Below are 14783 nucleotides of genomic sequence, written 5' to 3'. Positions count from 1 at the left end.
GTATAAGGAGCACACAGCACGCGAGCAGGCCGTCTGCAAGAGCCATCCCGAAAGGAAGACAATTCTCCCCTGCCAGAAAGCCCGGCTAGGTTAGAATTAGTGTTTCTTTGTATCGGGTCTGTCCCCCCTTTACCTGGGCAATGACTTTCTGTAACCTGAATATCTGTATGTAAGGGATGCCCCAGCAAGGGAAAATGGAAATTCGATGTATGTATTGGTCACAGCAGAAGGCCCCTCTGCTGCAGGGTTGTTGCACTGCAGCTCGTGGGAAGATGCTCTGAGAGGGTCTGCACACCATCCTTACCCACAAACACAGCCCCCACGGCGGATGGCTTCTCTTTACAGCAGCAGGAGGAACTGAGTTCACTGTCACTGTCTACTCCTGGAGTCCTCAGTTCGCTGGGAAATGGAAAAAGCCCGATAAGGATAAACAACCCCTTTAAAGTTGGTAAACAAACAAACAAACAAGGGCATAAATTCTACTTCTGTTTTAGTGGCAGTCAGTCGGTTCTGGAATCCACACTAGAAGCCAACTACAAAGATTTGCAGAAATCCCTTACAGATCTTCACCGGTGATTAAAACATCAGAAGAGATTTGATGAAGGTAAATGTAAAGAGCTGCATGGGGGGAGCCCCCTCTCCCCATGCTCCCTAAATAGCAATCTAGCTTTGCACAGACAATTATGAGCACTGACATAGCTCTGATGACCCAAGCAACATCATGGTGTTTTAACAGCTAGATCCGAGAAAATGTAGATATACTGCATAGTAAGAAACAAAGAAAAAGTTGCAAATACTCTGGTCTGAAATTCAGCAAATGGCTCTAGGCCCTTCCTGACCAAACCAACACAATAGGTGCCTCCTGCAACACAACTTCCCAGGCTGTAGTAACAGGTCATCCAGTGCACCAAATGCTTCCATGGTAAAGATAAAAATTAAGACAACTGCTCTGCACAAGAGCTTGTACAAACAAGTGATAAAAGGAGAAAGACACCCACCTGCCATCTGTAATACCTCCATCATCTGCTTCAGGACCCATAAAACCCCAAATCTGGGCACCCGTTGTATTAAATTAATGGGGCAAGTTCAAAACAACTATACAGAGGTACTTTCATCTACTGTATAATTCAGCGATGGAACTCATTGCCACAAAATGTTACGGATGCTAAAAGTTTACACAGGTTCAAAAACAATAAAGGAAATTAATGGAAGAAAAGAATTAATTAAGTGCTACTAAACAAAGCTACCAGCTCTGAAGCAGAAAGCTCCAGATCCAGATTCACAAGCTGATGGAGGCTGGAAGCACTTACTGCGAGAGTATCCTCCCCATGCTTCCCCTTTCTTAGGCTCTTCCCCAAGCTCCCTCATAGCTACTATAAAAATTTGTTTGGTATGAAGAGCGTAACTGAGCTTACAATCTCTATCAAGCTAATTTGTGGGGCAATATTTCTGTTGTTTCAGCTCTTTAAAATTGTATCCATTGAATTTGCCATTTTCTGATGAATGAAGCCAGTTTCTTTCATAAAAGACTATTGAATTTGTTCCTCCCCTTGTTGCAAAAACATGCTTTCCTATAAAATAATGTATCATATTCCTTTCAATTTGATTTTTTTAAAGCACGCATCTGTCTTAGCAAGACAATGCAATGTCATTCCTTCAGAATAGATTAGGTAATTGAAATAATTAAATTACATCAAGGATAGTCCTTTTCAGTAATCTCTCCTGAGGACAAGGAAGTAATTTTCCAATTAGATTTTGCTTCACGTATTAATTTGTAAATAGATTGATAATTGCTGTCACTGGATTATTTCTTCAAATTACTACTTTTTAAGTCTGTTTTTCAGCATGTACTGCCTTTTCTCTTTCTGGCAGATTAGCTTGTGGCATGATGTTGTAATGGTGAGAATGTATCCTTTTATTCCTTTTATCACATTAAAAATGTACTGAGCAGCTTTTCTTTAGAATTTCACTTCAGCTTTTGAAAACCGTGAGGGTCAAAGTACATTAATGTTTTCACCACAGCAGCTGGATTCATAAGAAAGCAAAGTGTCTTTCAAGACATAAATCACAAAAACAAAAAAAAATGGGAAAGTAAGCCGTGTCTTAATGGAAAACAGGAAAAAATATTGGCTGATGTTTATGACTCAGAAGTTTTATTATAGAGACATAATTTATGACAATGTTGAAACTGGTTAGGCTTTGAAACAACATAGCAATTAATATAGTTTTGAGGAGGACAGCAAAGAAAATAGAAGTGAAGAAAACTGATTATCTTATTCTTTTTCCATGGAAATTGGTTTCTGAAGTAGAGAGGCCTTTCAGGTTAAACATTAGCAAGTTTGAGTAGGTGTCTCATTTATGGCAACAGTTTGTCTGTGTCTGTTCCCTCTCCCACCTTCCAGCTTGGGAGCTTTTCTATGAAAGATCTGTTGGAACATCATTAAAAGAGAGACTATAGAGTTTCTTTTGGTTTTGTTTTTACTCCTTTTATCACAGAATACTGAGTTTGGAAAGCAAAATGAAGTCACTTGAGATTCAACAGGCTGCTTTTTTAGTGATAAATTGCAGTTTAAAGTCTCAGCTAGCCACAATAGAGGATTAGAGAAACTAAAATGGCAATAATCTAAATGTTTTCAAGCTGAGTTGCACAGTAGGGAAAGCCTCAAGGGAAAGCCTCCCGAACCCAGTCTTACATGTGACATGGCATGCCACTGGATAGGACCATATACCCCCGTCTGCCCGGGTCCTTTAGCAACTAAGTCTTTCAGTGGTGCCTTTGGGAAAGCTCTGAGCTAGGGCAGATCATTTAGTCTATGAAAATTAAGTTTAAACCTATATTTCAGGTACTTTTCCTTCCCATTGCCCATCTTCTGATCCTCAAAACATAGCCACTCCATGAATAAATAATCCATTCTTTGTCCCATTAAAACCTCATTATAGTGTATAAAACTTCTACGGCTGATTTATAAAATTGGTACAGATATGTGCTTGCTCTATTCTGATGTGAGGTTTAATAAGACTTCACATTACACATACACAGCCACAGTGCTTAGCAACATCTCTGTTCTTCCCTGTTGTGGGTGTTAGGCAGTGAAAAGAACTGTCAAGGCTTTATTTTACCAGACTCAGGATTTGACTGGGAAGGCCAATCTGTACAGCAGCAACCACCTCTCAGCAAATCATAAATCGCATTGTAACAGTTAATTCCAAACTAAGTCAGCAGCAGCTTACCTCAAAACTTTGAACCAGGCAAGAACTTCCAAATTGCAGGGATGCAGAGTATATTCTGACCTTAGAAATCCATGAACTTCAGCAAACCAGCACAGCACCTGCAGGATCAGTAACAGGAGAACACACTGCCAGAGCTGGGGCCCAGTCCTTACATACAGCTAGCTTAAGGACAGTTTTTGATTTGCAGACCCTTCAGTTTTTCAAAAAGGTGCACATCCCATATAGTACATGCAACTCATCAGGAAACAAGTAGAATAAAGGAAAAACAATAAAGTTAAAGGAAAAATAAATAAATAAGGAGCAAGTAGTGTATGAAGAAGCCAATGAAAATGGAAGAGCTGGAATAAAGGCACAGGAAGGGCAAAACAACACACAAAATTTTATTCTATTTGTGGCTCCTTATTACAGGGACACCAACATTAAAATCTTTTGAATTTAATTCTTTAGCCGGAGAGAAATACTAAGCTTTCAATTCATCTGAGCTTTAGAAGAACATTCAACACTATTTTTCTTTCACGGTAATTGCATGGCTTCAACCTCACCACAGAGTGTCACCCTCAGGCCAGTTATACTGCAGCTGAACTCTATTCCTAGGGAAAAAGGAAAAAGGACAGATCCTGTTCTAATGCAGAGGATGAAGGTTTGCTGCAGCCTTTGATTTCAGTGTTGCTCGAGTTGGTTAGTTTGCTGCTAGTGACTGACGAATAAAAACATACAAAAACTCTGATTAAACCTTTTGCCCTCCACAAATCCCATGAGCTATTTCACAAGAAAAACAAAGCAACAAATAATTTAGAATGAAATTTTATTAAAGAAAAACCTGTAGTGCAGGTTCTCAAGACAAATGCATACCTTTGGATGCAGTGGAGTACACAGGTACGTATACAGTAGTTTGCCTGCTACATGTTTGGAAGCTGAAAAAGACTGTGATAAACTATATTGCACAGTTTATCAGCATCATTAAAAGTTGCCAAAAACTTGGTTGTGGGTCAATAACAGATAACTTGGTTATGTGTGTGCACTACATATTGCACAAGACTTTTGATCAAGCTATTAATTGTGCAATTGAATCACAGTTAATTGTTACATTAAGCATATTCAAACATATATCTGATTCTTTTCTCAAAAACAGCACGTCACTACAAAACTGCCATTAAATGTTACATATTTACAAAAAATATACAAATAACACTTTTCCCCATTTATGACAATGCACCAATTATGGATTAATTTAATTCTTCCCTTGAGTCCTGATACTGTGTACAAAGAAGCCTAGACAAAGTCAAGGTTTCTTGAAATAAAAGTAGGAAAGGGCATGTACTGTTTTCACAAGTATTAAAATGTGCAAAGGCAAAAGGAAAGGACTGCATACTCACGTATGTTAAAGATAGGTACTACAGTATATCGATTACCACTAAGAGCCTTTATGTGGATTACAATGGCCCCTTGTCAGAAATCCATTTATAAACACAGTGTTAAGCATCTGCTGATCAGAACAAGTGGCTGTATTAAAAAAAAAACTAAGAAAGCTCTATCTTTGTCATAATTCTCTCACATCTGTACAAAGTACTCTCATGCTAACCATAGGAATAAGAATTACAGCCAACAAAATCAGCCAACTACCTGTGTGAGTACGGACACAGTGAGAAAAAGACTGATTTTAGCCCACACCTACATGTCAAATTCATAGTGGATGAGACAGTGGACTTGCATGGTCATAAATTAAGGTAGAATTTGGTCTAGTAATGACAAATAAATGATGCTCCATATTAACAATGGGGTAGCAAGAAATGCTCTGGGAATCTTCACAAGTTATGTGTCAAGTCTAGTTCTTATTTTATTGGCTTTCATATTCTTACCAAGAGCCATAGCTCTAATTAGTCCAAAAGTCTGATTTTGGCTTGGTCTAATTGCCAAATTTTTCTCCTTTGTTCACATGGGTAATGCCAGCAAAATCTTTATCTATCTATGAGAGTATGGAATGAAAGATTTTGGACCCACATGTGTTGAAGTAGCCCGAAGTGTACTGTAAATATGATGGCATTCATCCTTTACTTTTAAAATGGAAAATACTTCTATTCCAGATCTCTCCAAATCTTTCTCCAAAACTTAATCCATGCTGAATTCATGTTCCTAGTCCAGCTTTATAAATACAAATAATGATACTCTCCATACGTTTATTTAGGCAAGGAAGGGCGATTGCTGATATCTTTTAAAACCACACTTGCAACACAGGCATTTGTTATATTCTTTAGAACTACCTTCCTTTTTGCAAAGACACGTGTATGGGTACTGGAATACTATGGGTAATGGAAAGGGAAATCAGAGTAGCTGTTGACATTTATATAAAGATGTGGTAAGATAAAGCACAAACACTGGAAGCTTCCCAAAGAGCCCTGACGGATTATCAAGTTCTCTACCTCAATCAATCTGCTATTCCTTTACAAATTTTTTTTGTATTTTTCTCAGTCACATAAAAATAGATAAAAATGAGTTAATCCCCTTTTGCCATCAGGCCAGCTTGCTGGCAGGGCCAGAGTAAAACCAGAGAAAAGCAACTCAGAAGAGACTGGGATCAAGAGGGGAGAATTCGGGTATACCTCTCCATTTGATTAGGTTTTCCTTTTGGAGTCTGCTGCCTTGCAGCAAGTGCAGCTCATGAGATACATCCATGAGATAATAAATCATAACCTGTCAGTGACAAATAAAAAAAGGAGCTACACGCAAATGTTTGGCGTGTACAAGAAATGGAAGAACTCTCTATTGCTAAAATTTAAATTCAGCAACTTTGAGTCACATGTCCAGTAAACTCCAGTGGCTAGCATTTAGTCTCAGGAATACTATGGCTACTCAACGAATCCATTCATCCTCTCCAAAAATTGCAAAGTTACAGGACATAGAGCAATTCTAGCAAATTATATTTCAAGCATCATAAATCCAAGACACAGACCCCACAAAATAACTCTTCTCCCTTGCCTCCTAGCCCAGTGCTGTGTTAGGGGGCAGCACCACCAGCAAATGATAACCTGGCCTACAGTCATCTCGAAAGGAAAAGCTGGCAGTTCACCTTCCTACATCAGGGCTATGCCTCTGAAGTCCACATGCATGCACTCCGGCTCCTGTGAAGCAACCTTTCCAGTGTACCGCAAGTGTTATGACGCTGTGAATGAGATCCACTCAAATTATACATAGAAGTTGCAAATAATTCAGCATTGCCATGTTCCTGGTGCTGCAGCAGTTTAGGCTCCTGGTTTAAATTTCCTCTATGCAACCAGCAAAATGAAGAATATTTGCCATTAAAAATCACAGCATATTAAAATAAGCTCCACTGCCCAGAACCTTGAGAAAAACATAAAATCAACAATTCATGGCAAAATGATACACACCGACAGCACTGTCTTTTTCCCTCCTTTTTCCCCTCTCTTGTTTAGTCTTGTCTGCCCCTCTCCCTCCTGCATCTATCTCACATACACTCCCCTTCAAACAGGCTCTACCCTACAAAGACACCTCTGAATTGTCTAATTATCTTGCTCCATCCTCTCCATGCTCCTCCAACAACTCTGGTTAACCCTGTATTTTATGGGACTTGAAAGACAGCCACTTACCTCTGTCTCTAGGAAAAGTCACAAACAGAATTGTCCCACAAACCTGACAGTCAAACTACTCCCAAGAGGAAGGATCCTTGGACCAGCCTCTGCGCTTAGCAATGGACCCTCTATCTTGACTGTTCTTCAGCTTCAGGTTGTAACAATTTTATCTAAAAGGCTATGTTCTAGCTTAGTCCTCAGCAATCCACACTGAAACACATATGCAGATCAACTGTTTGGCAAGATGCCTCTGCCCAACCTTGCTGCTATTCTGTACCTGTCAGTTTGAAGGAGAGTCAGAGTAAGGCAGTCCTTGCTGTGCTCCAACAAACTCATGAAAACACTGTATCTCATCCCCATAACACGAAATGAAACAGAAGGAGCATTTGGGAGATGATGGGTATAGCTGTCTGTCAATTAAATATATATTTTCCATGAAAGACAGACAGCAAGGTAAATATATACATGGATGAGAGAGGAAAATGCTAGTTACAGGTTTATCATTTTTAGAGGGAGTACAACACTCATCCAAATTTCAGACTGGAAATACGTGCACTCCGGAGAAAAGCAGTTGAGGGAAGTCCTAGAAAGGCAAAAGGGAAGAGTTCCAGAAAGATTTAGAGGAAATGGGAGCCAAAATCAAAAATGAAAGATTAAAAGAACTGAAAGTGGGAAAGAAACACAGACAGAAACAGAACATAAAACAAAAAGAAAGAGAGAAAGTGCACTGTAGAGAACTGTCATCAAAAGTGGAAAGGCAGGCAAGGCAGAGCAACAAACACCAGCTACAATGAAAAGAAAAAAAAACAGTAGAAGAAAAAGAGAGAGGGGAAAATAGAAATGAAGAAAAACAGAACAGGAGGAGAACAGAAATTCAGATAAGCTTTTCTATAAAGTGCCACCAACTGCTTAACAAAAAGTTCCAAGCATTGAACAATGCACGTCACTTCCCTGAAGAGTTCAGCATCTCAAAAGACAAACCACAACCAGAGGGAAGAGGGTAAGCAGCGAATGGAACTGGTAAACTGGGCATCTTCCTATCTTTGTGATAATAATCTGTAATCTTCACTACTTAAATACCCTTCTGTGAATCTGGGTCATGTAAATGGTGTATTAACAACGTTCTTCTTTAGACTAGTTTTATAGTTCGCAAATTGCCTAGGTGCGTGATACTGATATTTGGGATGTACATTTCTCCTTCTGCATAAACCTTCCTAATTATAATCTGTAACCAGATTGTCTCAAAAAACATGTGGATACAAGTCTGTTGTTTTCTTATATGAAGGAATTTTCATTAAAAAAACCTCTTTCATTGTTTTAAAAAGATTTAATTTCTAAACTGTTTTAACTACATAAACAGAAGTTGTGAATTAATACTTCTTGTTTTTTAAACAGAATAAGCCAATTCTTGCATTTTGATCTGTAACAGCAAATAGTGTTAGTAGGAGCTGCATTTAAGTATCAAAAGCTGACTGAAAGTAGCACCAAATAAAATAGAAGACATGCTAAAAAATTATTTGGAATGCCTGGACTTAACTGGTGACTAAAATCCTCATTATACCACTAAGAATAAACACAAGAAAGGCATCTTATTTAAGTAGTGCCATATACTGCTGTATGCATTATTGCTGCTTGGCAAGGCTTTATGTGCACTGTATTGCAACAAACTATTATAGAATAAAGATGCAAATTCTACAGAAACTCAGAAATCAAATACGATCAATATAAGCTTAAATGTAGGCAATGCTTTCAAGTGTTGCAAGGAAATAATTTTAAATAGAATTACTTGCATAAAAGCAAGTTTCCCCTTTTTTCAGGGCTAATAAATGTCATCCCTAAAAAGGAAATCAATTTAGAAGAAGAGAGAAAGGGTATGCAATTAAGAATATGTACTTGAGGAGATATTACATAAAAAAGAATATTTGGATGCAAGCTATAACAGCTCTTTAATAAGGATTTTGTTTTGCCTAGCATATTCATAGCCTAGCGCTGTCTACATGGCTGTATCATTGCACTTCAGAATACATACTTCTAAGCCTTTCTGTTATTTCATGTCTTAAAGATTCTCTTCCTGAAGATTGTCACAGCTACCAGCACATAAAATAGCTGAAACTTGTAGTCCTGACAAGCCTAACAGAAGAAAAAAGGGGAAAAAGGCAATGAAAACCTTCATTTGGACCTACATGGCTCCACAATTCCTATTTTGAGCAGTTTGTTACTCCATCTAACAGAAGAGAAAAGGCAGGGACTAAGGACTTAGAGAAATAAGATCTTGCATATTAAAAAGCATGACATTGACTTGCTCTATGTATCAATTTCAGAAAAACATGGCATTTGTGCAAGAAATACATTCTTTAGTCTTCATACCATTCTGAAGTACCATTTATATACATTACAGATCTTAATTTCTCTGATGATACCATTCCCTGTGCCCTACACAAAAAATTTAAAAAGAAAGGAAAAATAAAAACTTAGTTCATAAAACATTCATGCTCAAATTTGGGAAATGAGTTGTTCTAGTACCTCTAGACATCCAAAAAACATTCTATATTCCTGTCCACTTGACAACAAAAAGAATTCAAAGAAAAGCTACAGAGGTGATCAAGCAAGGTAAAAGGACTGACTTATGAAGAAAGATTAAAAAACTAAGTCCAAAGGCTGCAGGACCAGGCTTTTAAGTGCTAAAGCTAATTGTGGGTCTGAGTTCTTTCAACATTTGTCACTTTAATGATTTTAGTCTGAAAGTAAGTGAAAAACATTACATACTTATCCATGACAGAAATAAATACTTTAATTGGCACTGAGAAGGCTAATGCTAAAAATACTGAATGGAAATAAGGAACATGAAAATACAGACTTAATATTATGAAAGCTTTCTGAGTAGATGCTATAACTACTTCTAGGCACTTAAATGCTATTCTAATGGAAGTTTTAGAAGGAATTCCACAGACTAGTAAGATCAGGCTATACACCAGTCTCATAAAGACAGTTGTAGAAGCAATGCTCAGTTGGGAATAGAATAGAGAAAATGAGCCAGGAAGCAACTTACTCTTTGATGGACTAGAAGATCCAACAAAAATCCGTATTTGAAAAGGTAAGTGCTTACAAATTTCTTTCTACTGAAAAGCCAACATTCTGAGAGAAATGTGTGCTTATTTTCATCTAAAACTCTCAAATATAAGTGAAGATGGCAACAACATAACAGTATCAACCAATATATAGCAACTCCAACTGTTAGTTATTCTGCAAAGAAATTAAAACTGTAGTCTTTTTCCACAAAAGACTCATTTAAAAATAATTAGAAAACATTGTGAACATAGGAAAATCCACGACTGAAATTACCACCAATACCATCAACTTGGTGACACTGTATTGGACTTCAAATAATGCTAACAATTCAAAGCAAATCAGAACCATTGGTTCATCATCAAAACAATATTACAAACAAATGCATGTATTTCTTAATTTTTAACAATGAAACAAACACTTCTCAGAGCATGTATTCATGTTAATTTAACAAGAATGGAAACCAAAGTAGTCCCATTCTGCTAACTTCTATTTAAGAGATATCATGCAGTAGGAGAGTATCCCCATTAGAGGAATTTCTCATTGGACCTAGAACACAGCTATCAGTCATAGTGATGTTAGATGAAATCTGCTTTGTACTACGAACTGATAAAGGCAGATCATTGATTTGTCTGTCCAGAGCACAGTAATCTACCAAATCTACTTCATTTGAAGAAACACTTTACTCCATTTTACACTAGTCACTGAAAGCAGAAAACTCAGCAAAAATGATATAATTCAACGAGACTATCCTAGAACAGTCCAAAACTTTGAAAGTGAAGTGGAGATATACAAGATGTTGCCTCATGCTGGCACTTTTTATTTCTTCATAGTCTAACACCCTCATTTGCAGGGTATAAAAACATACTTTGTTTTATATTGTTTTTGTTTTTGAGAAATTAATTTACACTGTATGTGGGATTTCCCTAAATGTCTCCTGAGCATTTCTGAGTTCATTGTATGCATGGAACATTTTACTGCTAAAATGAAACCATTTCAAACAAGAACCTCTTCCTTTTTTTTTATGTTAAAAGGGAAACCAAAGACAGCAGCTGTAAATCTTGATGGTTACATTAGAATGCCTCATACCAGTATTTCTTGGAGTGTTCTGAAAAGTAAAGGGTGTTTTTAAAGTTGCAAATATGTAACAGTTTAAGCCACAAGGTATAAAAGAGGCTAACACACTGCCAGTTTTACTGTTAGTGATTTTAAAATAGTTCAGTATCAGTGCTGACAGGTATCAATGTAGTTGCTACATCATTGTACCCATTTTTATAAGGCTTTTAACCAACAACACCGTGGAAAACTGATATGTTTAAGAGAAATGAGCAAAATCACAACTAATGTTGCAATGCCATCATGTAACATTGCATCCCAATAAGAGTTTTAAATCAAATTACACTTTTTTCTCTTTAACAATTATGTACCTTTTCAGATTATATATTTTTTATATTTACACATAACTGTGGTTGGTTTGCCTAGACTACCTTTAATAACAGCAGTAACAGCAAGTAAAACAAAGAAAGCAAGACTAGTAATAATTTATACTCCCATAATTCTTTCATTCTGAAGATCCTGAACAAACAATAATTAATTTAGCCTCACAATACCACTGTGAGGTAGGTAATTATCAGCCCCATTTTACAGGTGGGGAAACTGAGGCACATATAGGTTAAATAACTTGCCTGAAGTCTGGGGATAGAATCCAGATCACCTGATAGCCATCTTCTGTTTCTCAGCCATCAAATCACCCTTCCTCACGAGCAAATTTAACTGGGGTATGTCTAAATACTGCATGTGTATCTGCGGGCATGTGTGCCTAGTGTTTGTGCATATAAACAACTTTATGTTTCTGTATACACATATACTAGGGTTTTGAATATATGCAAAGAATAGTATGTATATATGCCATTTAAAAATACAAAGATGCCATAGATGTAATTCAAGAGATTCAAAACTTAGCACTAGTGAGAATTTTTATTTACAGATAAACTAAGTGACCTTGAAAGGGAAGGGCATTTTCTCAGTTTTAAAATAATTCATTTTAAAATTATTTTTACCATGGAATCAAAGGTTTCCTTTATTATCTGCTGGTATTATTAATATAGATATGGCAATAGTGACTTCTCTTTAGAAAACACAGTGTTTTTAAGACATGACAAACCAACCTCACAGGAGTGCTGCATGAATTAAGTTAATCATCATCAGAGAAATATGTTACAGGCACTATATATGTGTTAAGTGTTAATTAAAGTACCTAGCCATTAAACATTCTACTGTATTCCAAAGGACTCCTGTCATCAGAGACACAAATTGCACTGTTTAAAATATATGAAGGTAGTTGTTAAAGCAAAAATTAGTATGTGTGACTTTGTTCCTAGTGTCCTTAGCCAACCACATAAGCAATGGGAGAAAGACCCCAAGCTAGAATTTTCATCCCATTCCTTCTCCATAAGGCTAATCCACTACTCAACTGCCCTACATAAATAGCCCACTTCAAATTTATTTCTCAGGAAACAGTAAGCTGTTTGCAACACTATTTTACTCTCTGTTCCAGTTCATTTCCACTAGAGAGAAGCTAAAGAGCTGGGAGGAAGGGCAAGCCTCTGACACAAGAGTCCTGAGAGCTTCCAAAGCACAGTGCATTTTGTATTTGCATTTCTCTTCATGAAACCCAGACTCGGATGCATGGAACACTTCAGATTTATACAGAGTCCTGCATACGGCAGTCAACCAGAACATTGCTTCTCTGTAAATCATGTTTGCATGACAGTCTAGAACTACATAGGTGGAAATTTTAGAAAGATTTTTTGAAATTATTTTCCTGAGCAGCTTTCAAGCACTTGTCAGAATCTTTAACTTTTCCACCTAGTTCCATACACTTAGATTCTACACTAGAATTTCTTGTGCTTTACACACAGATCCTGTGGGGTTTGTGAGAGTCGACAGTACTACATTGAATTATTATATCCAAGGCTGCTGCATTTGATGAAAATATGTTCTACAACATCCACAGCTACACGGAAAAATGACTCCAATGCATAGGATAATTTTAAAATAGTTCTGTTCTGTCTTATCAGCATTCATTATTTGTGTTTGTTTATTCACAAGGATGCAGTTAACTATCTGTAACCTCTTTAAGCAAGCTGGTGTGGTAATTTGCTACCAGCATTAGTATGACATTCACTGAGCAAAGAGCCATTTAGTCTCTATTGAAGGCAAAAGGTGAAGAGATTTTATAGGTTTCTGATGGAAGTGTCCTAATTCGAGGCAGTCGTGATAACATGGGATGCCAAATGTTTAAACTCATCACATCACAGTCCATTTTTTTACACAGCTCCAAAACACACATAAAAATGACCAGCAAGGTGTGGATTCATGGATTCACTGGATTTCCATTCCCTATGGATGTGGAGGTTGGGATAAGGAAACTCTGAACTGACTCACATGCCCTTTCTGTAGGTGGCTCTTTAAAAATGCCCACTGCCCTTCCTGCAGAAATAGGGGCCAGTGCCTGATAGGGACTGAGTGACACCCTGTGGTGGGAGAAAGGAAATGCGAGCCCCTGTACCTCAGTAGATCCTCCTCAAGGCCCTCTGGATTGTCAAACATAGCCAAGTGGCAAAGTTCAGGTACGAGTGTCCCCCCCCCCCCCCCCACCTCCAAGGGCAAACACCACGGGAACAACCAGGGAAAATCCAAGGAGCAAGGGGATTCTGGTGCGCTATGCTATCCTGCTTGGAGGAGAACTCTGACATACCCGGCACCTCTGCCCTATGAATAGGAAGTTTTTAAAAAATAACCATACAAAGAAAGCTACTTAAAGGAGGTATTTACACACTCTGGAAATTTAAAAAGAGACAGGACGTCAGAACAGTTTTTTATATGATAACCGATCTGGCAGCTGCCATCCTTCTAGAGGTGCTTGGTTAGAAGATGAGAGCAACTGAAATGACTGTCTGCAAGTGAAGGCACCTGGTCTGGAAAAAGCATCAAGCTGGTGTTTTATCTTTCACACAGGGTGGGATTGGGAGAGATACCAGTGCTGATGGTTTGTCAGGACTTGCTACACTTACAAGAGCATTATTCTACGATTTTAGAATATCCTAACACTTTGATTCCGTTAAACAATAGAAGGGCCTAAGCCTAAGTTCATTAGATTGTCTCACACATTTTTAAGTTAAGAACTTGAATTCACTAGGAGTGCATTTGTCTCCTTGCTAAGACCTCTCTCGGTACAGAACCATTTCTGAATTACAGACTTCTGAAAAAATATAGTGTTCAACGAGCCATCTGTTTGTTCTAGTCACTTGTCTACAAATCAATATTTCAAGCTGAAGAGTCCCAGCCTTCCACTGATTACCGCAATTAAAAATATAATTAAAAAGTTACAGTCAATCCTTCTAAAAATAAACACAAAGAAACTAGAACATATACAGAAAAAGAAAGAATGTGGCATTGAATGTGCCTAGGGCTACAAATTTGCTACTTTAGTTTGAGTTTGAATTGTAACAAGTTTCCAGGCCATAGAGTGAACACAAGATGTATTATCCTTCTCCCGGGTAACTGATGATGGATGCTTTTTTCCACAGGACTGTTAATGAACCTCCTCTCCACCAGCATTTACAGCCATATTTGAAATTTTGTGATATCACCAGGGAAAAATAAAACGATACAGAGAAGTGTCTTTCGGTTTTTGTGTTCAGCTGTAAATATCAGCTAACCAGGTAACTGTGCATCTCTCTGGAGTTGATGCTCAAAACCACGCCTGAGTGATTGCCTATGAAAATATAAAAACAAAAGGCTGATATTAGTATATTTTGGGTGCTTCACAATAAATCCCCCTTTTAGTTCAGGGACAAGTCAATCACATAAAAAGTGTTTTTATCAAAGAACAGA

General features: G+C 37.6%; 1 protein-coding gene across 7 annotated transcripts in view; it reads right to left on the bottom strand.

The window, feature by feature from the left end:
* Positions 1-4019: 4019 nt before the first annotated feature.
* SORCS2 (sortilin related VPS10 domain containing receptor 2) overlaps positions 4020-14783 on the bottom strand; it is a 552477-nt gene continuing 541713 nt past the window's right edge. For all 7 annotated transcript variants that reach the window (XM_064511468.1, XM_064511470.1, XM_064511471.1 and 4 more), the window contains one exon: positions 4020-14664. In XM_064511468.1, the coding sequence (XP_064367538.1) occupies positions 14641-14664 (24 nt within the window). In that variant the 3' untranslated portion in view covers positions 4020-14640. The remainder of the gene's footprint in view (positions 14665-14783) is intronic.

The sequence above is a fragment of the Dromaius novaehollandiae genome, chromosome 4 (genome assembly GCF_036370855.1).
Source record: "Dromaius novaehollandiae isolate bDroNov1 chromosome 4, bDroNov1.hap1, whole genome shotgun sequence".
Lineage (NCBI taxonomy): Eukaryota > Metazoa > Chordata > Aves > Casuariiformes > Dromaiidae > Dromaius > Dromaius novaehollandiae.
Note: the sequence above shows the minus strand (reverse complement) of the source record. Positions and strands in the feature narration are given on the sequence as shown.